General features: G+C 39.8%; 1 protein-coding gene across 2 annotated transcripts in view; it reads right to left on the bottom strand.

The window, feature by feature from the left end:
* Nucleotides 1-13,170, bottom strand: part of LEMD3 (LEM domain containing 3) — a 43,482-nt gene extending 30,312 nt beyond the window's left edge. For both annotated transcript variants that reach the window (XM_083860257.1, XM_083860256.1), the window contains exon 1: nucleotides 11,616-13,170. In XM_083860257.1, the coding sequence (XP_083716383.1) occupies nucleotides 11,616-13,143 (1,528 nt within the window). In that variant the 5' untranslated portion in view covers nucleotides 13,144-13,170. The remainder of the gene's footprint in view (nucleotides 1-11,615) is intronic.
* Nucleotides 13,171-27,399: the final 14,229 nt, after the last annotated feature.

Raw genomic sequence — 27,399 nt, forward strand, 5'->3', positions numbered from 1 at the left:
AATAAAAAGCCCAACAAATTACAACAAAATAACTCTCTCCTTTGTTTAGCTGTATCACCCTTTCTAGAAAGGTTCAAATCTAGTCCTGCCTACTTAAATGCTGGTTAGAATAGACCTGAATGTTGAAAGGTGCTCCCGTGAGTCATGCCAATTTTATCTGTACTTAAGAAGAGACAAGTGCTTTGGGAAAGATTCTCATCAGATCAGTTTTACTAGAATACTAAGATTAGTTTCGTACTAGCACTTTGTATTAGTGATCAAAAAATAGAAATTATAAAAGCCGTCATTTCTTAAGAATATTTAAGGAAGTATTTTTTTAGTAACAGTATTTGAAGACATGCTCTTTTGCATTGTATTACAAAACACAGAAGAAACAAGCTGTCTCTGTTCTATTAGGGAAAATGGCCCAAAAGTGCACTTGCTGTGTATTGTAAAAATTAAATTAAAATCATATTTCTTGTACACATATACACACAGTATTTACTACAGGCTAGTGTGTATACATGGGAATTAAATAAAACCTACCACACTAAGACTGCTCTTATGAGCAGTTGCAAAACATTACCAGGAGAAATGTTAGACTTCAGATGCATACCAGCATTCTACAATGGGTAGAGAATCAGAATAGGCTTCTGAAATAGCTCTTCTGCTGCCTTCTGTACCTCTCCCAAATATTTTAGCTCCTTACATTTTATAAGGTCAAAAAATACCCACCACTTCAACAAATGAATACATATTTAGAAAAAGGGAGAACTCCATCTTGAATGTGTGGCAACAAAACACGTTTTACGTTAAACTAGGAAGTGTTCCACTTTCCTCAAACTCCAAAGTTCAAAGTGGAAAGCAAACTAATAAAGCAAGTGTTACTGAAACACAGGTTTAAGAATCAATGAGAAGCTGCGATTAAATACTGAATCTACTGTCACTCTGCCAAGGAACCCAGTCTTGATAAAAATACCCTGCGATTTTCTTCTGTCTTGAAGAGTTTCCGACATAAAAACACCCTATAACCTCTTCTTCCATTTACAGACTTCAGTTACAAAGTACTAGTAATATTATGCACAGTTTACAACATCCAAAGGTAACAGTCAAGGAAGAACACTGACAATAAAACTCTTAAAAGGCCATCAATCATGAGCACAAAGTCAAGATACATATCACATAAGAATTTTTCATTTTTAAAACCGGGTTTCTGCTGTGCCTATATCCTTTTAATCATTCAGCAGACACTGATCTATCAGTGCTTGCTGCACTAACAGCAGCAGAACTGCTGAACAATCTATTTACAAGGTCTGAACACAACAGCAGAACTCTGAAAACAGGTGCTCTATGCAGGACATGTGGAGTTGCTAGCAGGTCTCTTGGCATGACAAAGATGAGCTTTCACTGAGGAAGCAGCAGCCAGTTTACCACAAGTATCCATATTAGTTAAGAGAAGAAGGAAAACTGTTCATCACATATTGTGGAAGTTTTAAGAGCTCAAAAGCAGGATGAGCTCAAAAGCAGGATGAGTAATACACAACATAACACACTTGACTGGACATGCATAACAGCAGGCAATATTGAGTTACTTCCATTTTTATTCCACTGGACTAAGATTCTGAAGAGCTGGCTAACCTTCCAGGCTGTCTACCATAGCAACTGCATTTGTTTGGTGATTTGTTTGCTTAATCTACCTGGTACAATTAAAAATCATCCAAAGGGAATAACTAGACTAATACACCATTATCCTTTACTCAAATGAAGAGCCTGTTTGAACTAAGACTGAACTTGAACTAATGTTATCATAATTGTTTATTAATTAAATGGGTTGTGCCTATTAGTTAAAAGGTTACATTATCAGCTTGTGGATTAATGTAATGAATCTTCTAGCAGTACTGTGTGCACTTCTGACCCTGGTGGATCTAGAGAGGAGGAAAAAACCAATATAAACCAAAACCTTTCTTGGCAAGAAACTCACCTGCCATGCAGAAACAGGGAAAAAAAAAAAAGACAGAAAGGAAGCACAAGTGAGTCTTACCAAGATGTCAAACACTAGGGGCAATAAAACCATACCACACCTTTGGCAAATGAGAACTCTGTAGTATGTAGGTCACTACACAGTAGCACAAAGCTCAGTGCTTGAACTATGAAAAAAAAGCTTACAGAACAAGATCCAAACTCTCTTTCCTCAAACCACGTATCTCCCGCTTCAGGGAGCTGGCCATACAGTTAGTCTGATCTCAAAGCTTGTGTAAGCAGCTTGGTACATTACCATCTTCTGAATGGCAAAGGATATCACATACTAACTCATTCCTTATGGAAGGAATAGGCAGACCCTATTTGGCCTTAGGTCCTCAATTACCAGGTCAGCTTCTTCCCAGAGCTGCTGCTTTTGTGTCATTTCCCTCCAGTCTGCTCTACCTCAAAAAGAATCACTTTAATACCATGCATCCTACACAGCAGAATAAAACAAGTCTGGACTTAACATCTCATAGTTTTCCTTCCCACTCTGCTTCCTGTACAGTTGTACTCAATGTGTACATTTTTGTTATTAGTTCAATAAGTAGCACCTTTAGCTGAAGGTCAAAAGAAAAAAAAAGTGTTTAAAGTTGTAAGTAAAAAGCCACTGCACTATACAATTCTGAAATATGCTGATATATCCATGCTCAAAGTAAACAACTGAAACAACATAGTCTACAGTGTTTCTGCAGGGAGCACCATCTCTGATGGAAGTAAAACCTAACAGGCATTGCTCATAATACACCTAGGATCACCAAAAGGAACTGTGCACACCTACCTGCCCATTCTAAATGAATGAGCTCTCAGGAGTACTCACAAGATTGGTATTTCTACTCCTAGTTCAAAGGTCACTGTACAAACAGTACAGCACTGCAGCTCTCTTAGGTATTCTCAACACTCCCTTTTTAGTTTATTTCTGAGTTTATATCAAAATGAACATGCATTTATTATTATATGCAAAAGACAAAGCACTCGAACATGAATATATCGTTCAAACAGAGCTCAGATTCCCCGTTTCCCATAGTTTGCCCTACAAACACTTTTATCCACACCTGCTTTTACATAAGCAGATGTAAAAGTGTAAGTACTTCTCATGCTTACAGATAAGAGAAACAAAACCCAAAAATACATTATGAGTCTAGTTCCTTCTCCAGAAGAAAATCTGCACCTCTGTTCTGGTTTTCTCAGCTAGGCAAAGCCTCCCTAGGACAACATAAAATTCCTTTCACACACACACCGTCAAAAAAACCCCAAACCAACCAAATTAAAAAAAAAAACCCAAAACTTTTCAGCTTTTTCTTTGAAATACACTATGTCTTTCTCCTCCCCACACTTTCTTGGGTCACACATGGGGTGCACACCAATACAGAAACAGACTAGACTGAACCTAGTATGATACTGTCCTTTGCAAGATACCACCATGGAATTTCATAAATCTTTTTCTCTTATTTACAAAGTAACAGTAAACTATTTCCAAGGAATTTGCAAAGAGAAACAGTACAAGCAACACTGTCAGACTGGCTCTAGCCCATTTTTAGGTTTGAACTGTGGATTTCCACAGCCTGTAAAAATGCCTCTCAGGTGTTTGTCACATATGCACCACCCAGTCTGACTCAACAAAATCCTCTATGGTTGTCTAAGGCATGACACCTGAAAAAGAACAAACAGCACTCTAAACTTCAGATATAGCCAGAGATGAATAGAAATTCCTTAACAGATAAAGTCATACTATTTCCCAGAAAATACACTGGGAATTAATAAAACAAACACCAGCTTGCTTCACAACAAACCCAAACATTATTTCAGGCAAGAGTAACAAGACAAACAAAACCCAAACCAGAAAAAAAAGTAATCATCTATCTACCTTCTGAGATATGAAATCCATCCCTCACAGTAAATCTTCCATTGCTCAGTATCTACTGACAGGTTTCAGTTTAGTTCTATAGCTAGACTTCTGTTCTCCATGACCAATAACATCTACATACTCAGATAAAAATGTGTTTGATGAAATTGTGAAGTATGGGGATACGTGGGATACGAGAGGCTTCTGCTGCGCAGGTTGATGATGCTAAACAAATACTGGGATAAGTACTAATAAATGAAGTATTGTGGAGTTTCATTGCACATCTACATAGTGAGATGATGAGTATTGAGGGCATAGATGGTTAGGGTAAGTGACTTTGATAAGCAGCCTCCTGAAAATACCTTAAAGCTAACCAAAACAGTTACAAAATTAAAGAACAGCCTTAGGTTTCCCCAATTCAGAAATTTATCTGACCAAATAAACACTTTTCTGTGGACAAAAGTAAAATTAAGATCTAGACGTGGCCTTAAAATCTAGCATTAGGAAAACCACGACATTTGTCCACCTCATGCCCAGCAGTCCTCTTGTGGTAAAGTTTTGTTCAGTTGACACCCAAAAAGGACAAGCTGATGCTGCATTTACCCAAGACTAAGTACAAACATTTCTTTTATTTTTTAAAAAATAGAAGGTTAGGGAGATATGGCCATGTATTGAGACTTAAGTGAATAAAGGCAGTATGAAGAAAGTAAGTCTTAACACATATATAAAACAATTATTCTGTAACAAGCCATCTTTAAATTTTTATTTAAGTAAATGGCCTTATCTGAAACAAATTAGCTGAGGAGTTGTTCTACAATCTGTCATTTATGAACAGACCCATTTCTCATTTACCTAGGAAAGGATCAATAGAATTCAATGCATCTTAGAGAATAGTTACCAACTATTAGTGCCTCTTAATTCAATGTCAGACATCTCTTTTTAAGCCCCTATTCTTCTCCCTACATTGAACAGTCTTTTGTATCAATTGTATCAATTCAGTCAGTCACTCAGAGTTCATTTTAAAGCAGCTGAAGCAATTGAAGACTCGGAACAGGCAGCGTTACTCAAGATACCTTGATGTTACAATATGACACTCAGTAAGCAGAAAAATTGATCTTTTCCCCTGCAAAAAGAATTCACCTCTGCAAAATGCCAGCCGTAACAGCACATCTCGTCCAGCAAGCTGTGCCCAACAGGCACCACATTTGCCTGTTTCATGGTTAACATACACCTACTCTCACACTCCATAGCAGAATGTAAACACAAGCAGAACAGAAAAACAGCACTAAATAACACTGTGGGAAGTACAGCACAGTAGGACTCAACACTGGACATTATAAACTCTAGCAAGCCTTCTAACACAGAAGGAATCTACATGAGAAGAGCTTTAAGATGTGCAGCAGTTCTTGAATTTATCCGTGCAGAGATCAGTATGCTTCTTTCCATCAGTACCGCTACCCTCTTTGAGAAGTTTTTCGCCGTCAGAAACTCAAAGAAGCTGCAAGGTTACTTTGATAAGACCTGAGCTATACCATGTCCTTTTTTATTATGGTTACAGCAAAGGCAGGGCCACCTTCTTCCACAAATCTGTATCTACCAGGAGAAACAGAAGGAGCCAAGAACACACAAGATAAAGATAGTACTAATGAAGTTCTCAGCAAACATGGGATTCTCCTCCCAAAAATCTTGTCTTTTTAACATACCTTGATTTCACAGTCCACTGACCAGTAAACTTATTCCCCTCAATCTAACACAAATCACAACAGACAATTAATTTTAGCACAAAAACTATAGAGGCCAAAGGAATATATGCCTCATAATTACAACACTCCATGATTCTCCACAGCATTGGAGTAGCACTTTCATAAACAAAAAAAACCACTGTAGTTGCTTAATTTACTTGCCTAAGCTTTTTAGTGAAGCAACTTTCTCAAGCAGCAGTTCTGGCCTGTTCAAATGTTCGTATTATAACTGAAGAACAAGTCTAGAATCAGATTCTAGACCAGTTTGGTACAACTCTGCAACTCCCGCCAGCTTAGCTGGGTAACTAGTCAAGCTAAAGTTTGCAACCTTCTATTCTCAGAAGAAATAGAGATCTCAAAAGGATTTAAATGATTTTTAGAACAACAATTGCTTCCCAGAGATAGGAGGACTGTAGGCCTAATTTTCCTTTTGTAACTGGGATAATTAGAGATTATGAAACAGTGCCAAGCAGGGCTGCTACAATGCAAAATTTAAGTCCTTGTGTATCATGGGCTCATCTTTAAAATACTTCCACTGCATCCATTATCACTCTACACATCTCTCCTAAGCAGAAACAGCTGCCCTGCACTCCAACAGTACTAGAGTTGACAGAGGTTCTTAACAAATGAAACAAGTCTGCTTTTTGTTTTCCCACATCCTTCTTGTCTCTAATGCTTTTTAAAATGGAAAAGTTGCAACATCTGCTTTGAGATTCTGAATCACCTTTAATTTTCTCACATCAGAAACGAAATTTGCTTTTGAGAAAACTATGCACTATAGAATGCAGTGCAAGCTTTTGATTATTTTTTGATATCTAATGAAAACAGACTGACTCCTGTCAGAGGTCTTCTGCATCCCTGCTCCACAGGAGAGGGATTCTAGTTCAAATTTTCCATTATTTACTACAAAAGAAAGCATAGGCTCCAACAGTAACTTTGAAAAAATGTCATAATAAGAATCTACAGTAATGCCATAAGGAATGTTTTGTGCACAACTACAAACAGCAGCACATTTAAAGTATGAACGCAAAGCAGTTATTAATATTTTTAACACAGTATCAATTACCACTCTCTCTAAAAACAGGAATTCTGCATTTCTATCATTTTTGTTTCAAACACTGCTGCGCAATATTCATATTTATACTTATTAGTCCAGATCTATTACAAAGGTTAATAGAGTGTTTATTGTCCTTTAGGAAGGACTTGAAGCTGTCGGCTGAGTTATTTTGTACTACAGAGCAATTACTTAGACTTCTCTAGATGAAAGTCACTAATTATTCAGATTTTCCTAGATAAAAGGCTGAAATATTCCCCATTTTAAAGAATAATTTCTGATATACCATAAGGAAGATGAGAGTTTAAAATTGTCAAGCATCCTAAGGAAATTAACTATTCTGCCTGGCTTTATGAAGGTAGCCTAGGGATTCTTTTTGTTTGATCTACTGATCCTGATCCAAAACTCAGCAAACCGTTAAGATTGCTACAATAGAGACTAATCTTTAAGAAAAACACCGGGATTTTCTTTTATATCTCCTAGGTGAGAAATACTTGCTAATTAAGATTTAAAGCAATATATAGAAAGTGAAACAGCAATATGCTAATATTTCAATAGAAGTTGTTACATTGTTAAATACAAGTCAAGGTATCCCTTGCAAAGCACAAGGAATGTTAATAGGCACACAGCTCAGGAACTCTGCAAATCTTTCAATTTTTCTCCCTCCCTTTATTATGTCCTATCCTATAAATACTTCTTATCCATAACTAATTTTCTTCCCTTAAAATCAAGACTGTCAAGAATACAGACTCTTCTAAGAATGTGATCTAAGAAGGCAAGTAAATTTCTAACAGTTATTCGTGAAATACCACAGTAGTTCTACAGTAATTTGCGGGTCTGGGAGCATAACAGTCATCATCTTGTCTTTTATACAGCAAGTCTAACACCTTAGCAATTAAATTCCCTGCATAAAATTCCATAGAAGTTTTAACACCTGAGAGATTTAGACTGTCAAGAACAAAGGAATAGCAATAGAACTGAATGAAACTCTTAGAATTGTGATTTGCATAAGCTTACACTTGCAACGTACACAACTGCTAAGTCTCCCGAATTAACATTTCAAAAACACAAACTGTAGCAAATATAGTAAGGATTATCCTCCTAGCAGTTGTTTTGTAACAAGTATCATAGAAATACCAAAATTAATAGCAACAGATGTCACTTTAAAAAGCCTCTGCCTATAAGAAAATAAGATTTTAAACAAGACCTACCTGAAACTTTCAAGATCTTCTTTTGTTGTGGTGGTTTTGTTCTGTTTTGTTTTTTTTCTTCCCAACTGCTTCCCAGACAAAGTACTGGAGCAGAAATGGTAAAAGTAACTCACATACAACCTATTTCGGATTACAGACTTCAACAGCATCTGTACTAGTGGCCACATCTTTCAGAAAGAAAGTGAACCGGATGTGAAAGCAACATCAACTGATCTGATAGTTACCAACTTTTCCTGAAAAATAACTTTAGAATTACCTTCCAGGAGCAGCCACCTGAGATGCTCAGAGTAACATCAGAAAAGCACAAAAGTTGGAAGAGATGCACAGCTCTTCAGGGTTTAAAGAACCTAGGAAGCAGACTAAAGTCTACCATTTTCCTGACAAAATACTACGCTGGTTTGGCAAGAAATTGGTACAATCCCACGGTATTTTGAAGGCAGGTGCAATCAAAACATACTTTACAGCCAGAGCAGAATGAATGAGGTTACCAGCACCAAGCTCCAACTGATCTTTTACAAATGCAGCACTGTCGGAGATAGCAAGCACAACATGCACTTATGCATTAGTCGGTCTTTTATATGCAAGCTTGAAGAGCAGTTTATTTCAACAAGTTTAAGAAAAACCCCACAGGCATATATTTTATCTATATCTTAGACAACAAAATACATAAAACCCTTTACTTTAAGTGACCTTTAGAGCTTAGATACAGAAGAATTAACCCAATTCTGATTTGTCCTTGAACATTTTATGCTACCTGTGGAAAAACTAAAGCACTTCATAACTATTTTAGAGCTCTGAATAAGAAATCATTTGAACACTATGCACAGTGTAAGTGACAAGTCTCTTCTGAAATTCTCTGCTCACTCCTTCTCATTTATATTATTACACCTGGCCTAAATTCAATTCCAACACCTGGTTTTAAGCCTCCCTCTCATTAGGGACACATCTCTTCTGTTCTTAGATTTCAGCCTAACAAATATTTAGGCGCTGATATTGAGTGTACTCTGTGATAAATATTTTTCAATGTCACAAACATACTATCACCTTATTTTGATCGCATTTAATTTTAGACAATTAACCACTAAGAAAACAAACATTAGGCTCACTGTGCATTTTTCCCTGTAAATTTAAAATAAGAAGCCACCAAATACACAAATAACTGCCTTTATTGCTTTATCACAATAAGCATGATAATTAGAGTGATGCATATATTGCAACTCTGCTGAACCCTAAAAGTTTTTATGACAGAGATTGGAGTTTAAAATAACTGATTTTCTTCCACAATCAAATCACTCTCACCCAACAGAATCCTACCTACAACCACCTAAAAGACAGAAAAATCTCAATGAATCACCTAAATGAAAAGTTTGTTTTTGAGATATACTATTATTTTTAATCAAAAATTACTAATCATCTCTGCTTCTACAACAGAAACAGACGATACACCCATATAAGCATAAGAGTCAAAGGATTCACTTGGATGATATTTAAGCTTAGGAAATGTAGAATTGAAGACAGGGCTCTCCTCCTTTCAGTAAAAATCAGTATTTATTAGCCTATCTTGTCTGTTCTTGCCTGCTCTACATCCCAACGTATTTTTGCTCCATGTGCTGATTTGAGAATTTAGTAAGCATGTGCTAAACATATGGCCAAGGTAACTCCCTGCTCATTGCCACATTACTTAAAAGAAGTGGCCTGCTCCTCTTCCTATCAAAGGAGCTAGCCACAAAACCTGCTGTTTGCTTCTGCCAAAGGGCACTATTCCCTGTTCCCATTTGTTACGTTGCAGCAAAGCCTGGGGCTGTGAGGACATAGCACAGATGAAATATGAGTACCACTGCCAGAACAATTCTCCAGAAAATCCACTTTTGAGAGTTTCACTGAAAAGACAGCAAGTAAGAACAGGTAAAGAACTGGTTTACTTGATCTACCAAGCAATACTGGGCTACCAGAGCACCGACTGGGCAGCCTAACCTAAGCAAGGTTCTCTAAGAAGAGGACAGTTTTTCCTAACAGTTCCAGCTGGGTTAACTTTTAAAGAGCAATATCCTCAATGAGACAGTCATCCCACACACTCTATAGGAAAGTTCACACATTCAAAACCAAATTTTCTTCCAATAAAAAAAATCCACTCAGAACTTCTTAAGAACTATTGCTATCTGCATTGCTGAAACACTCAGCTTCTATCAAACAGAATGACAAGCCAGTTTTAACCACTGAATTTGGCAGTAGGCTGGCAGATTTTCTCCCGTTAAAATCATCCTATTTCAAGACTAATAGAAGAATACATGCTAGTACAATACAGCTTTTCTTCCATACAGAAGAAAATGTAGCCATGTCTCTAGCAGTCATGGCCAGAAGCAAAGCAGAGTATGAGCAGCCCCAACAGTCACACTACACTGTATCTAATTATAGCCCACCTGCGTATGTTCACAGCCAGCCCGAAAAACGAGACTGAACAGCACCTAAAAGCCACGTGGACCATTGCAATGAAACCACTGCAAATCCCCAAGTCCTTGCTGCTAATGTCCTTCCTCAACACCAAATGTTTTACATGCCTCCTCCCCTCCAAAGAGTGCAAACCAGAATTAAAAACTATTCTGCTACCCTAATGTAATGAGTAACGTTCAAAAGGGAATAGAAAAAAGCCAGCCCACACTGCTGCCCTGTGACATCCAGCAGATCCCAAGATAACAGTCAGATCATTCCTTACAAGGCACTGTATACACGTCCACAAATGAGTATATAAATCCTCTACTCTCTATACAAAAAAATGTACACACTTGCATACACCCCACACACCATCCTCAATCATTTCAAGAAAAATGCAAGTTGCCAAGAACCTTCTAAGGCTCCTACATCCCAAAAATAGATTTTTGCAAAATTTCTCACAAGGAGCAATGAAAAATCAAGACAGCAATGGCATGATTTTTCTTTCTGATGTTAGAATCTCCACTGTCCATTTCAGAACAGCCAAGAACTGAATTAGCAAGAATCACCACCCTTAGGTGGTATGTTTCCATTTTTGTATTCTTCATTAATAGAAAATGGTAGTTTTAAAATCCATTCAAGAAGTTACTTCCACATGTTAAAAAAGTTCCCAAAAAATTCAGTATTAAAAAAAAAGAATGCTCTGAAACTCAGACTAAAGCACAGCAGTATTTAACGTATAAACATTATTCTCAATTAAATTTAGAAGGAAGCATTTATAAGAAAACAATACACAATAGGTCAAGTATTCACTGCACAAAGTCTGTCATGGTGTGTAACATCATCTCAGCCTAGGATCCTTTTCAAGCTTCAGCACACACGAACGAAAACAACCTGCTTTATTACCAAACAATTACTGCCAAAACTTAGCCCTGCAGGAATCCCCAGGTATCTAACTGTGCACACTTACTACTGTGAGATTAACATAAAGCCTTATATCGTCAATTCTCTATTAACCATACTCCTGCTAAATTGAACAAAACCCACAGAATTGCTTTGGGAAGAAAACTTGCTAGAAAACAACGTATCAACAGATTACAGCAGGGAATGCTGGGATTTAAGTTTATCCTCAAATGTCTTGTAAGCTTATTATACCAGTCTGCGAAGTACACACATAAGGAAAGACAATTTCTCTGTGCACCATCCTCTAAAGAGAGATTATACTAAGGTGGAACCCAGAACTGTTCAGTGAGGCATGTCTGGGAATGCAAAGGCGTATTAACAGTTGTTACAGCAGTTGCAGAAACTGCTCTTACCCTTCACCTAATACTTACTGTTGGCTCCCACATCCTCAGCTACTCCAGAACCTCTCATTCTCAGGTATGTGAATCCCAGTATCAGAAAGAACAAGCATGCAGCAGTTAAGAGGAACATGGACAGGTAATGTGCACTGAAGCCTCCAGTGGTGGATACCTCCTCTCTTTTGAACTGTTGGAGAAGCTCCTCCTCGGGCTCAGAGAGATTCTTCTTGTAGGTGTTTTTCAGGTAGGTATGATTTGAACCCGTATGATTGGAGTGGTTGAGTCTAAGGGAGGAGGTGGTTCCACTCGGGGGAAGGCTGTTAGCAGATGAATAGATCCTGGATTCAACATTACAGCTACCGGGAGCACCGCTGAGAACATGATTATTGGTCGCTTTCCTAATGGCGCCTGGAGGGTCACTGATTTTGCCGCTGTCCACGTCCGTGAGCGGTGTTGGCAGCAACAATACTGATGGGGATTTCTTGGATAGGCCAATGCGGTATCTGGGGCTAGATATCTGGGGAAGACTAGAGTCCAGATTTTCACATCCTCCTCCTCCTCCTCTTCCCCCCGCCACCGCCGCTGCCTCCTCCTCCTCCTCCTGATTCCTGCCCCTGTCTAGACTGCCGGCAGCAGCCGCCCCCGCCGCCCTGTCATTCGTTACGAGCACACCAGCACCGCAGCCTCCGCCAGCCCTTTCTTGGCCCGTCTCCATCACGCCAGCGCCGGCTGCAGAGCATTTGCTTGTTATGAATGGAGCAGGCGACTTGCTGAGACTCCGTCTGGGCCGGCGAACGGCAGACTCCTCCTTCGGTCCCTGCTGTTTGGCCCTGGCCCCCGCCGCCTCCTCCTCCTCCGAGTCCGAGTATTTGTCCCTGCCGCCTCCGTAGGAGAGGAGCCGGTTCCCGTTCACGGTCCGGTTCTTCCACCGCTGCTGCTCGCCCTCCTTCTCCTCCTCCTCTTCGTCGTCCTCCTCCTCGCCGTCCCCGAGCTCCCTCACGCCCTGAGCGGCCGCCGGTCTCCGGGCCGCCGCCCCCCACCAGGCGCTGGGCTTCCGCCGGGCCGCCTCCTCCGGGGGGGAGCTGCTGCTGCCGCCGTGGGGGGCGCCGGGCCTGAGGCCGTGGAACAGGGGCGCCGCGCGTTCCCGCCTGCCGCCGGCCTGGCCCCGGGGGCTGCTCTCCGCGTCCGACTCGTCCGAGCTGAAGCCCAGCAGCACTTTGCCGCCCCCGGCGGGGGGAACGGCGCGGCCCCGGCCGCCTCCGGCGGCGGCCCCGGGAAGGAAGGAGCGCTCGGCGCCGACCATCCGCGCTCCCGGGGCCGCCCGCCCGGGGCCGCCGCCTCCGCCCGGCGCCGCTCCGGCTCCCGTGTTATTGTTGTTGCTGTTCCGGGTCTTGTTGGCGCCGCCGCCGCCGCGGGCCCCGGCCCGTTCATCCTCGCGCAGCTTCTTCAGCTTCTTCAGGTAGACGGGCCGGGTGCTCTCGGTGACCGGCCCCGGGGAGAAGCCGAAGCGCCTCAGCTCCGAGAAGAGCTCCTCGTCCGTGAGCTGCGCGGCCGTCGCCATTTTCCGCTCCCCCGCCGCCGCCGCCGCGGCGCTTCCGACCCACGCGCCGCGCCGCGCTCCCCGCCGGAACTGACGCGCCGCACTCGGCTGTGGCCGAGACCCGCCCGTCACCCCGCGGCGCCGCCCGCCGGGAGCGCGGCCGGGGGGGAGCGGGGGATGAGCGGAGCGGGGCGGGGCCGCCCGGCGCCGCCGGCCCTTCCCGGCCGCCCCCGCTCCGACAGGGCCGGCGCCGCTCCCGCCGTCCTGGCCAGAGATGGGGCCGAGGATCGTCCCGCCCGCCCCCGGGCCGCGGAGGGGTTCCCGGGCGGGGGTCGGGTGGAGCGGGGACGGCAAGGCCGAGCGGGCGGCCCTGGCACGGCGCCCAGGCCTGCGGGAGGCGCTCCCGGCGGCGGAGGGGAAGCGCCAGGCGGGGGCGCCGGGCAGGGGAGGCAGCGGCGGCGTTTGGAGCTGGAAGGGCCGCGCTGTACCGGGCCCGCCTGTGAACAGACAGAACCGCGGCTGCTGCCGAGGGTCGGGGGGTCGGGAACGTGCTGCGGTGAGCAGCGTCAGGCCGAGCGCTGAACCTCCGTTAACGCCATTCCCGGGTGTCAGATTCAGCCTAAAGGTGGCTGGAGAAATGGGAAGAGGCTGCGTGCACGTTTTGGCGGGCCCTTCTTACCCACGTGCCTGGTGGGAGCAAAGCTTTCCCAGTTCCAGCTCCATCAGGACATTGCGGCTGTAAGGAGACATACAGCCTCTCATACATACGAGAGGACGTAGTCTTAAGCTGGGCCGGGGGAGGTTTAGGGGCACATTAGGAAGAATTTCTTCACAGAACTGGTGATTAGACATTGTAATGGACTGCCCCATGGATGTGATGGAGACACACCTGGATGTGTTTAAACAAAGTGTCACATCCAGTCTTAGTGCTGTGTTCTAGTTGCCGTGGTGTAAGTCAGTCATAGGTTGGACTTGATGGTCTGGGGTCTTTTCCTGCTTAATAAATTCTGTGTGATTTTGCATGCAATTAATTTTGGAATTACCTGGATGTATTTTGCTTCTTTCTTTTGGAAAATAGACTTCTTCATATGTATTTCAGTTGAAATTGTCAAACTGTATGCAGAAACATGTACTTGTCAATGGTTGTGCCAATATAAAGAGATATCGTCCTTCGGTTCTCAGAGCGTGTGGTGTGTGCTGACCCTTCTGGATGGGCCCTTTGGCCACAGAACCTCATATGGAGGCTTCAAAATCTCCTGGCCTGCCTGTCTCTGCCTATCCACCCTGAATGACAAAACCCTGGGCTCAGCTTCTGCATACCACGTCAAAAACACAGGAGACTGAGTTCCAGTTTTGACCTAGCTCTGACTGGCCTTGCATCACCGTTGGCAAAAGTGGTCCAGGAACAGGACCCAACTGCACAAACAACTGTGTGTTCCCCCTCACAGTCTGCTGCAGTGAAGATATTGTGGATGTGCCCTGCTGAAGTCAATACTGAAGTTGCTAATTTCGTTATTGAGGAACATTTGCAGAAAAGGAGTTGAGGTAGCTGTGAGGCAGCTATGTGTGAAGAGCAAGCCACGTTTACTGAGCTAGAGGAGTGGCCAAGGGTGTGTATGACTGCTGTGCTTTATGTGGCACCACTGTGCACACTTGTTTCCCTGACAGGAGCTGTTTCACATACAGCAGTATAGTGCATTGGAGGAATGCACAGAACTCCAGCTGTAAGGATGATTACACTCAACATGACCTCCATCACACATTAAACCAGTAATGTAAATGTACCTGTTCTGTCCTATTTCCCAATATATACTAGCCAACTGATACCGTAAATACCATGAGAAATGCTTCTGACGTTCCATTCCTCCTCATCAGTAAGCAGCAACCCACACTTTATACCAGCTAGCTGGGATACATGTTTGAACATGCCCCACCACAATCAGTGCCTGCCTCCAGCTGCCTGTGACACTGGCCAAACTTAGAGCAGTCAGCCCCAGCCTGGGTTACATTCTGGCAAGCACTTGCTTGGACTCCTTCCTTCTATTAGCAGAAGGTATGCTGTCCAGCAAGAAAGTGAGGATCCTGTCATCCTACCAAGATAATTCATATCTTCTCTCTATTTGTTACAGCAAGGGCATGAGTTACTTTATAAAACTGTTTACTTAGCAGCAGGACTGCAGTAAATACCATAAATTGTTAACAATTGAATAATCTCCAGTAAAACTGTAGCATGTAGATACATGGAACAGCTGAACTGAGAAGTCTACATATTCCAAATCATGATATAAAATCTGTGAGCCAAAATGTTTTGAAATGTTTAAAAAATATGTCTTCTGGTTGTACTGAAGTAAAGATACTTCCATTACTGATCCAAAATCATCACATTTCTTTCATAGAATGTATTAGTATAAATCCCTTGTTTTTAGCAATATCTCCACATAGACAATTTTTAAGTCAAAACTGGAAGTGGTTACTTTTCTAAAGGTAAATTTTGACCTCAGGGCGTGTGGAGACTGTTATTCATCAGGAAAAAGATGGTGGTTGTTTTTTGGATAAGATGCTTTGGGTTATATTTTCCTTCTCATCCTTAAAGGACTGGTGTTCTAAAGAAACTGCCAGTTCTTCCATTCTGTGAAAAGCTGTTCTGGAAGTTAGCAGACTTCTAACTTCTAAGCATACTTACGTTGACCTCATTAGACTGGTACTTGAAGTTGTATCTTAACACCTCTTTTATTTTTCTTTCCTGATTCCAGATTTGTGTGATATTTATGCTTCTTTTTAAAGTTGTTAGAATGTGTGAATGACAGCTGCCTTTCGAATGTTAGCCAGTCTCTCACTGCAACTTCCTCTTCAATTAATGCAGCCCACTCCCTATACAAATCACTGTTGCATACCTGAAGCATGTAGAAATCATGAGTCACATCTAAATGAAATATTATCCTGCTGTAAAACTCCCAATATTGTAAATGCTGGTGTATTTCTTTTTGCCTTTTGATTTTTGAGCTTTAAGGTATGCTGAGATCACATTTACTTAGGAATATGATGGTATTGAATGTTAATGTTAGTGAAAAGTAGGAATGTACCTTTCCTGTCTTTTTTAAGAAAAGTGGAGATAGTCACACAACCACAGATCTCCAGGAACTAGTGGAGTTACTCTTACGACAGTATGCCTCAGAAGAAATCCAGTCTGAAAACAAACTGTACTAACCTATTTTTACTCTTGTTTATCCAGTTGTTTCAAATACTACATGATGAACATGAAATAACCTTTTGCGTTTAAAAGTGCATGGACTTTTTTCCAAGAAAACTGATTTTAAATATTGCTGTTGCTGCCACATTTCTGAGTGAACAGACTCACTTGCAATCCTTCTTTTAACTTCTATTTTCTCCTCCTTACAACTCCCACATGAGTTTTTTTAATGAGAGCAAATCCATCTTTGTTAAAGTTAACAGTGGTGTTATGGTACTAATATGTACTATTTGTGTATGTACTGGCCATGCCATTCAGCATGTGAGCCTGTATTTTTTTTTTCCTGTGAGCATCTTATTAATGTTCAAAAGGCTTATGCTGTCTCTTACCTCTGTATTGCTGCTTTTTTGTGGCTAAGATGTAGGCACATGCAAAGTATCTCTTGCCCACACCTCCTACATGGTGCTGGACCACTCACATATTGCAGCAGCATGAACATGATGTGCTGGATTCCCCACCTCCTGCAAAGAGGCCATGTGCTGCCAGATTACAGTTCCTTCCTAAGTGTCCCACAGTAGTTCCACTCCCACAAAGTGTGTGACCTGCTGTTCTGTGTGACTGTGCAATTCTCGTTGCTGAAAGTGAACCATCCTAGTTCATGACTGAGACTTCAAAAAGGCAACAGAATCCCCCCCTGCAGTTAATACATCAATGTTTATATAACTTAAACTGATCTATAGCATATCCTCAACTGGGTGGTCATCCCTGATCGGGTCATATAATTCCTGCTCACTTTATGGTGTCTGTATTCCTGGGCATTGGCAATTTTGATGAAACCGTTGGAGGCATTACTGCTGACTCTGTAAGTTGAAAAAAATAATCCACAAAGCAGAACTCCAAATCCCAAAGACTGGCTTGAAAAACTGCATTTAATTTTGAAAGGCCAGTTTATTTACATATATGAGCTTTTCACTTAAATTCACTTTCTGTATTCAGTTCTCTTCTCAGAACTAGAATAGCTAGGTATATTTATTTAAAAACCTGAACCTGAGCCATTCAATCCCCCCAGAACTGAGCTTAAAGAAGAATGTCAGCTATCAGAAAACAAAAGATTTCATGACAAATTGTGGCAAAGAAATAGTAGAATTTAAGAAAATGCCAACAATAGAGACAAGGGCTTTAGGAATAAAACAAAAAAATAGTAGTGACTAAAAGCTGATGTTTATTATGATAGTCAATTTTTGCCTTCCAGCCTCTTCTTTTCAAGAAGCAAAAATGTAGTTACAGAGGGGCAGATGGATGAAATCATGAATGCAGGTGAGTGGCTGAGTGGATTGTCCTGAAGCTATTCAGAGAAAATATGGAAAATTCTCATTAGTAGGACAGTATCAAAATTCTCCTCACCCACTGTTGGTGCCTAAAACCTTCTTGCTCTGCTATTTTATGTCTCAGAGTAGTTGTTGCTAAAGACTATTGTGTGTTGTAATCAACACTTCTAAGAAGGTGGCACATCAGTTCTGTTTTGTTCTCTAAAGCATTGTACAGTTGCATCCAGAGCTTTTTGTTTAAATTTGAAAAGGAAAAGTGAAGCTGAGCTTGGTAGTCAGGCAGAGTACTTTATTATTGGTTCACTACTCTTAACATACAGAAACTCTGGCTGGGTAAATCACATATTTGCCACGTGGAATTGGCAGAAGTACTTCTACATATATAATGACGTCCCAGAACAGTTGTGGCCAAAAGTTGTAGCAATACACTACTCTGGCTTTTGAGCATCTACTTTCCTATGATTAGGTGTCCCTTGCAAGTATTTCCAAGATCTAAGGAAGGATAAGAACTAGAGTTGCATGCTTATCCACAGAAGAATACTGGGAAGGGATCCTGCCTTTCTGAAATCAACAGAACCCTGAAAACTTGGAGATGCCTGATTCCCTACATTCTTGTACCTTTCTCACATAAGGAAATACCTGTTAACACCATACAGGATGTAGACGTGTTAGCTGCACTTAATGAGACTTTTTTTTTTTTTTTTTTTGCAATGACCTAAACAACCTTTTATATGGCTGTAAGTGTGGCACTGTAGCCTGAAGCCTTGACAGTGTTTGGCAACAAAGTGATGAGCAGCATAGATGGAGCCATAAAGAGCTCACTGTTTATAATTACATCCTTGACTTTGATTCAAGGCTAATGTTTTAAAAAGTTATGACTATTTAATTCATCTAACAATGCTTAAAAGAAGAGCTCTCATGCAGAGAAAGAAAAAAAGCTTACGTTTTACATTTTCATACAAGGGTAGTAGTGTAATGCACCTTCCTGTGCCACAAAACTCTAATTTCAGTTTGTTCAATAACTAAGCAGAATATAAATTCATAGAGTTGACAAAAATAACCAAATCCAAGAAGTCAGAATAGGGCCACCATTCTGGTTTTTGTCCATGTCATTAGACTACTGCAAAGTACTACATTCAGTGTGTTCCAAACAATTATTGGTATTGTCTATACCTCTTTATCACTTAGAGATCTTACCCATTTTACTCACTCTTTTGTACCTGGCTCTGTGCAAACACAAGAGTAGATACTCCCTTCCCCTTGAATACCCACTTGCCTCCATAACCTCTGACCTGAAGTGCAGGCAAGGTACATAAGCAGGAAGCCAGTAGCCCTGAGAAAATTCTGTTTCCAGAGAAAGCACTTCTACATCTCAGCAGTGCAGACTGCCACAAGTCTCTCCATCTCTCTTACTCTCAGCTTCTTTTTGAGTATTGAAGCAATCCTTTTGTTGTTAGTGAGCGGTGGTGTCATCTTGGCACATTTTAGATTTCCTTAGGCTGTGTTATTTCCACTGTTGATAACTCCACTCACATAGAAAATATCTCACAAAGAGGAAGGAAGAACTTCCATAAGAACTACTCACAGACAATGGGAAAAAAGTACCGCTGGTCCTAAGACTACCATTTCCTTCTCAAAATACATGCTGCATTTCTACAACTTTGTTTTCTCCTGTAAAAATCACATACATCTAGGGAACATTAACAACAACCAATTTTTGGCCTACACAAACATCTCCATCTAAAAGCAGCTTGATCCTGTCCGAACTTCCGTGTCACACATCATGGGAGTCTCTAGCACACCCCACAGTCTGGTTTTCTTAATACATGTGAATGTCATGATTGCATTCAGTTTCCTTCTGTGCTTAATTCTTTATGGTCCTTACAGGCCAGAAATCTCTCTCCTCTGATGTCAGACTTCATACGAAGACTGGATGCTTCATCTCCACAGTGTACCATGTAGTATCCTGTACAAAGGTTTAATTTCTCAGACCAGAGACACATCTGACACAATTTGTTATCATACCAGAAAAAAGATGGACTTCACCTTGCTGAACTTGCATTAGAACTGCAGTCCTTTTACTGTAAACTGTTGGAAGAGTTCCAATCTCCCTTCCGAGAAATCCTCACAGTAGCAAAAACCTAGTCCTCTCCCTGCATAGCCAGACATGAGCAATGATTTCTGCCAGTTCTCTCCATGCCTCTATGATGAGTTGGCCTAGAGTGGAACACCTCCCTTTTCTCATGGAAAAGAAGCATAAAAAGGGAAAAAAATAGAAATTAAATAGAGAGACACAGTAGACAGCAGAAACAGTATCAAAAGGAAGTAAGAAAGTTAAAGGGAACAGAATAAGAGAGAACAGTGAAAGTAGTAATACTGAACAAATTAAAAGCCAAATACTGAAATGCCTGCTTTGTACCCCATGAGATTTTGTAGGACAGTGAAGAGGTATTTTTACAAGAAAATCTAGAGGAAATGTTTGGAGGAGCTCTATGTGCAAATGAGTAGAGTGAGGGAAGAAGTGGGTTTTTTCATTCATGCACACTGTAAAAAGCAGTAGGTGGAGGAGTGCATTCTCCACTCATCCATACCCTGAGTTTGTCAGGAGTGCAACAGTTGTTCTCCAGATGTCTATGAAGAAGGAAAATAGTATTTGCAAATCTGAAGAACTGGGGGCCCATAACACACAGGTATTGTACCCTTTGAGCAACAGAACAAAGGCTCCTCTAATTCACAATTTTCTATCATCTACAGACACAGGTTTCCCCTGGCTAGAATTAGTCTTTGTGAAAACAGAAAGGGCAAAAAATAAACACAGCATGAAAAATAAAATATTACCTATTTAACAGTATGCTGAACAAAAAATTCTCCCTTTCAAAGTACCTGAGAGAAAGGATGAACCATCCCTGTAATATATCTGATGTATTAGTGGAGAGTTTTCATCCAATTGTGATCATTAAAAAAACAAGCTTAAATTAAGCATGCACTTCAGTATTAGGACACCCAAAAGGTCCTACCTAAGGTCATAAAGAAGGCCGTGGCAGAGCTGTAAACTTAGTTAATGTCATGAGGGCACCAGGCAGGAAATGAAGAGCCTTGTTCTTTGCCCTTGGCTGTGCCACTGACTTGCTGCATGGCAAATTACTTCCTCTTCAGTTGACTCAGTTTCTCCCATAGGCAAATTGAAATCATGATTCATCTTTGTAGAAGTACTTCAAGAATGACAATGGAAAATGTTATAGAAAAGCAAAATATGAATTCCATTCCAGTGCACTCCCCAGGCTATGGCTTGTCCTCTTGCTGGCTTTTTTGAAGAGTAATGTCTTTGTTACTAGGAATGTTATTTTGTTAGAGATAATAAAGCTGCAAAATTACATAGCAAAAGCAGAATTAAATGTTGGATGACTTCTATTATGTGCTATAAGTGAACAGAAAATGTGCTAAAAGGAAGTTATCTGTGTAGCAGAGTTAGCCAAGCAAAAAATGAAATGCCAATTCAGTACTCAGTCTGGAGGAAAAAAACATAATATGACTAAGATACTTTAGAATTTGTCATACTGAAAGAGAAATGAGGTGGGCGTGTATTATCTGACCACTAAATGTGTCCTGAAACAGACACAGATATAAAAAATGAATGAAAATATGTTAGACCATAAAAGGAAGGTTATAATTTTAAAGTCAACAATCTTATTTACAGCAAAAAAAGGAAAACATATAGCAATTAAGGCACAACAAGAGGAGTACATGCCTTACCTTGTGGTTGGTACCCAGGGAAACTGAATTAACCTTGCAACAAGCTTCCAGAAGTAAGATGGGAAAGACAGGTAAACCAAAGTTTTCAAATGAGCCTTTTTTAATGTATTCCTTATCATCCAAGTGTCCAAACTGAGTTGTACATAAAACTAGCTTTTAGAAAAGTTAATTATTCACAAATTAAAATGAAATTAATTGGAAAACCATCTAGAAAAATATAGGAGGGAAATTTTGCCAGCTAAGATTTTTAATAGCTATTATTATTTACTTGAATGAGAGTTTTCAATATCATACATTTGCACACTTGCAACCTAATGTACATATGCCATTTGTTATAAACCATATGAATAAGCCAGCAGTATTTTCTATTGACCAAGATGATACCTTTAAATTAATGCTTAAATCTACATTTTACATATGCAACTGAATGTACATAATATAGAAAATATGTATAACATAGAATTATTTAATTATAATTAAAATATTATAAAATATTTTGAACCCTTTGACATCAAGAATATTGTTCAATCTCAGTAAAACCAATATCCAACAGGTCTTAAAACACAATTTTGTTTATGTCCTTACCCAGGCAAGATTTTCATGCTCTTTTATCCTCAGGTCTAAGACAACATCATGTCCACTCCTAGATATGTCTGTACCTATTTTTATCATATGAAAGATTATAAAGATATATATGAAGCTGAATTGTTCCATGTAAACACTAACTGCTTTAATTGTTTCCATATATTTTGCATGATGAGATGACATTTATTTTATATCACTGCCTTGTAATTTCATTTTAGCTTTCTTTAATAACGTTTATTTGCTTTCCATGGCTTTTTCACTAACTCTGTGGACCATTTCCTACTTAAATTACCATTTACTGAAGCCATGCTTTAGAACCTATTACTCCTTGTTCCTTCCCTGAGGAAGCATTTTACTATGCACAGTTCAGCAATTTTTAGATCATTTTACATCATTCATCTTGACATTGTGTTGGCTGTACAAGTTCCCTCATTCATTCTGTGAACTGTGGAAGTCAGGACTCTTTTAAATCTATCTGCAGTTGTCATTAGGATTTTCTGAAGAACTTACGCCAGGCAAAATTTTATAAATACATCTTGTAGATAATATATACATTTTAGCACTCTCATTATCCATCTGTTGCTCTCAGATTTCATGTTTTACTTTCAGGTTTCCCATAAGCTCACATTATTTCTTCTCTTTTTGACAACTAGTAATGCTGTAGTGCTGTAACTTACATCAGCTTCTCCATCACTCCTTCCACTGAATCTCTTCCTTCTATGGGTTTCTGTATTGAATTTGTTTTTATTAGCATACCCACTATGCTTTGCCTGTTTTGTACTCATTGTGGAGTACTCCGTACTACATGAACTATGCAATTCAAGAACATGCTGTGTTTAAAGGAGTACTTTAACCTATTAATAAATACGTTACGAGGTGGCTGTTCTCACTCTGTTTCAGGTGCTGCCTGTGCAGTTTGGACCTAAAAAGGCTCTTCCTTGTTCTCTCCAATCTACCACTTGTGTGAAAATATTTCTAGTCCTGGCTATTGAGAAAACCCCTATCTCCAGCAATTAATATGACAAAGAGAAATCCCAGTGGTGAGCTCTCTGAGCAGTATAGTCCATTTGTATTTCACTATTTGCCATAGACACAATCTCAGAAGTCCTCTGGAATGCCTACTCCTTTTAGTTAAAAAGCAGCAACAACCTTCTGCAGAGATGAAGAAGTCTTTTATTTCCCCAGAATATTCTATTTTAATTAGATGATTTCCAAACATGTCATTACATAAATATGAAAGATGTTTATTGCAATTAAAAAGGCATGTAATTACTGTGTTTAATGCCAGACATGTCATGTGCCCTTGCTGATTGGATCTTTTCATAGTTTTTGACTTTGCCAGCACCTAATCCTTCTACATCTGCTACTGCATTTCTTCTCTTAGGTTTCTTCCCTGAGTGCTTGGGATTACATCCCTTGGAATTCAGTTATTCAATTCCTTTACCTGTCTTTAGAAAAAGGACTGCCCTCAGTCCAGATGTTTTGATTCTCTGTATTCAGTGCCACATGAAACTTACCTCTTAGTCTGCCCCATGCCAAGAGAGCAAAGGATTTTATTGAAAGTTGAAAGTCAGCAAAAGATTTTTTTTCCCTAATATGTGATAAATTAGGCTTAGCAAATGTAACAAACATTAACAGAAAACAAAAAGTGTCACTTGAATGACCAAGAAGCAGATAAATCAAAACTTTTGTGGTAGAAAATAATTTTCTGGGGAAGGAGTATTTCACAATTAGAGAATGTAAAAGGCCCTAATTTTAAGTTCTTTATTTTCATGGTGTATTCTTCTAGTGTTTCAGATCACCTCAGTGTGCAAAGTTTCTCCTTTTTTTAGCCTTATCACTCAATATACTGCACTTATTTCTAAAGGATGTTATGTTACACAGCTCTCCTTGTATTAGGATGCATCATTGTACCTTTGTCTGCTTCCTGTGTAAGCAGAACTGCCATGTGTCCTATCTTCAGCTAACACATGGATTTTAAATGAAGCACTTCTTCCAGGTTTCCTACATGTTTCTCTGGGTATATTGTAAAGAAAGCAGCAAAACTAAGGAATTCAAGGGGTTTTGCTCGCTCCAAGGGGGAAAGTAACTGTGTTACTTTTACTGTAAAAAAAATAGCCAATAGGCTGTGTCTTTGAAAAAAAATGGACAGGAAAAGAAGGGCTGACAAATGATTGGATCCCCACAGTACCATACTTGCCATATTTCAGACACCACCTGAAATACACACACACAAAACGTGTTGGGGTACAGGTGGCCCAGCTCCAAATATGATCTACTCAATGTCCTGTCACATCCCCAGATGCTGTCACAAGAGCTGTGGGGTAAAGTGGCACCAGCAGCCCAGGGTGACACTTAAGCAGCAGCTGCACAGTTGTTCCGGGAAGATGGGGGACTTTAGGATTCATAATGAGACAGGAATTCTGGCTCTGTTAAGTCAATGGCAGTTTTGTCACTGCCTTCATGTAGGCTAGGATGCCATCCTGCTTGCCTGACCCATGTTCTACCAAAACTGTGAACTGAGTATCAGGGTCTGTGCCCTGATACTGCCCATCCTTGCTCTTTTGTTTCCTTGCCTGCTCCAGCACAGGGAATGTTTAAACTCCTTTCTTTAGCACAGTTCAAAGTATTTTATAACTTCTCATATCTACTCTGGGTAGTGTACAAAGGCGGGGGGAGAACATAGTTGAATGGCTGTGCTTCAAAAATTAAATAATTTTTTGATTATTTTGTTCTCCCATGCAGTTTAATGCCAGAGAGGAACATATGGCTCAAAGTGATTCTTTTCTACTTTACAGTTCACATATTCTTTACCATATGTGAGGCATTATTTCATGCTATGGCATGTATAATCACTCCCATGTCTATTCTTCCTTAGAACAGAATGGACAATATACATTTTGTCTTTCTGCTCCTGAGGCACTGTCACTCTGATCGTCTTTTTGGACATTGAGTATGGTTTTCCAAGAATGTTCCTAACAGATTTTGAGGTGCTTTTTTGTTCCTATTTATGTGATAAATTGCAATGATATCTTTAGCTTTAACCTTGATTCTGGAAGTGCCTGAGGTTTTCTTGCTAGGCAAGTCACAGACCACTTGATCAAAGTTTATCAAAGAAGCTTGCATGATCCCATAGTCTCAGAATTTGAGCTTTTAATCTCCAGTGTATGACAAAAGCACCAAAGGCTTTGTGGGCAGCCACATTCAGCAACAAATCATACTGCTGTCATACATTTCATTCCTTTTCAATGAGTAATATTTATACAATCTGTCCAGTATCTCCTCCAATAGATGTCAACATTAAACCCACTGGAGCTGATGCTGCACGTAAGTAAATTTGATAAAAGAGATTGCTTTGTTTGGTACAATATTAAAAAAAAAAAAAAGTGAAGGATTAATTGCTTAGATCTGTTACTCATGTTCTCTGTAATTTCTAAGGCAGAAACTTAATTGCATCCACTTTTCTCTCCTTCCATTTTATCTTTTACATTGTTAAAATTTTCTTTCTCTCAACCAGATGCTGGACCCACTGCCTAAGCTAAGCCTAACTTTTCTGGGTAGTGCTACATTCTCACTCAAACAACTCAGGACAAAATAACTTGGTGAGTATACAGTGTTCTCTTCATTCACTAAAATGTACTAAAGAAGTTCCAGGAAGGCAAACAATAAAAGGAAAGTCATAGAAATGGTTTCCTATACACATACTTAAATATAAAGTATTCATTTTATTTTTTTCTGAGACTATTTCACAACTAAATGCTTCAATGCAAACTTGACTAAATTAATTTTTAAATCCAATTGTGAATTTTATAAATAGGAAAGGTACAATGAATTGTGTTAATACTAATGTAAGTATTTAGTTTAGTATGCTTTTCAGTGTTTTAAAGACATGTAATTTGCATTGCAAATATATTTTTCAATGAAATATTCAGCAATCAAGATTCAAGAGAATGGAAACAATTAAAAATATACTTACATGGAAATTATTTATAGAAAAGGAATAAACAAAAGAAGTCTGCCTTTCTTTCTTAAAAATTGCTTTAGTCTGATAGCTTAGAAACAACTATTCACATCTCCCAGCCATACACAAAATCTGTTTCAGAAATAGAACTTGTGACATGAAGAAAAATTAGAAGTCATGTCACCAGGACAAAGAGAATTACCAGGTAAGAGGGCTGGAAACTGATGCCTTCAGGGTAATATCAATTATTAATTTGGGGAATAATTAATAAAATAATATTAATAATTAATAAAAATACTGTGCACCGTTCCTTTAAAAAATTAAATAATCGAGGTCTGCATTTACTACAGTCTATTAAAGTAATGGAAATTACAATAAAACTAATTAAATTAAAGCAGTGCTATTTACTAGTGAAGTTTAAAAGGCCAGTTCTTCATTTTTAGAAGCAAGGAAATGTCACACAATTTTATATTAAAAAACCCAAACCACTGAAAATTCAATTATTCAAAAACTTTAAAAACCTCTGGGATGACATAACCAGATTTTGGGATTCTACAGACAGGACCAAAGATCTGGTGTCAGGCATGCTGAAATGAAGAACAAAATTGATGACCAGCTGGGAAAATGAATGAAATAACTTGTCTATTGCCACTCAAGGATATGACAGAAGCAAGGACAAGGACATCTCTCTCTAACTTCTCTAGCAATTTGATAATTTTTATTTCTGCAAGCTTTCATTTGTTACACTTTTCAGCTTCAGTAAAGAATGGAACAATGACTGTCAAAATAATTGTCTTCTTCAGTACCCAACTGGGCTGAAGCCAGACTAACTCCATGTTCTCCAGTGGATGACCCAGGAGTATTGTAGGAAAAGAAATGAGAGAGAAAATGAACCGTATCAGAAGTGATATAAAATAGAAGACTTCTGCCTCTAGAATGTCTGTTGTTACAACCTTCAGTATTGCTTTGACATAGTTTTTAGAACTACAATAAAGATTATGTTCTAAAATAAATAATTGGAATAGTATATTCAGAATAATTGAAGGTGCAGTCTTTAATTTCCTATTGAAATTTCAGAAACTTCAATTTATTCCAATTTCAGCAAAACTGATTTTTCTAATAAAACTAGATCTATGAGGTTTTCTCCTGCCAGCTCTTAATGACAGTTGTTTTGGCTTAAGCAGGAAGAATTTAGAGGGATCTAATTCCCAATTCATAAGCTTGGTGTCCACAGAGATGGGCAGGAATTTTATGATTCACATCAGTGAATAAACCCAGTTAAGGCTGAGCACCTCTGAAAATCCTGCTGCAATTTGGCATCTTCTTGTTTATTTAAATTGTGCAGGTGTTAGTTATTATCTACCAGTGTTCACCTCATAGAAACAAACCAATAAAATATGTATTTGCTATTTCTGTACAACTGAGGTGAAGCAGCATCTATAACCTTTGGAATTAAAATT

The sequence above is a fragment of the Zosterops lateralis genome (assembly GCF_965231275.1).
Source record: "Zosterops lateralis genome assembly, chromosome: 4".
NCBI classification, from domain to species: Eukaryota; Metazoa; Chordata; class Aves; order Passeriformes; family Zosteropidae; genus Zosterops; species Zosterops lateralis.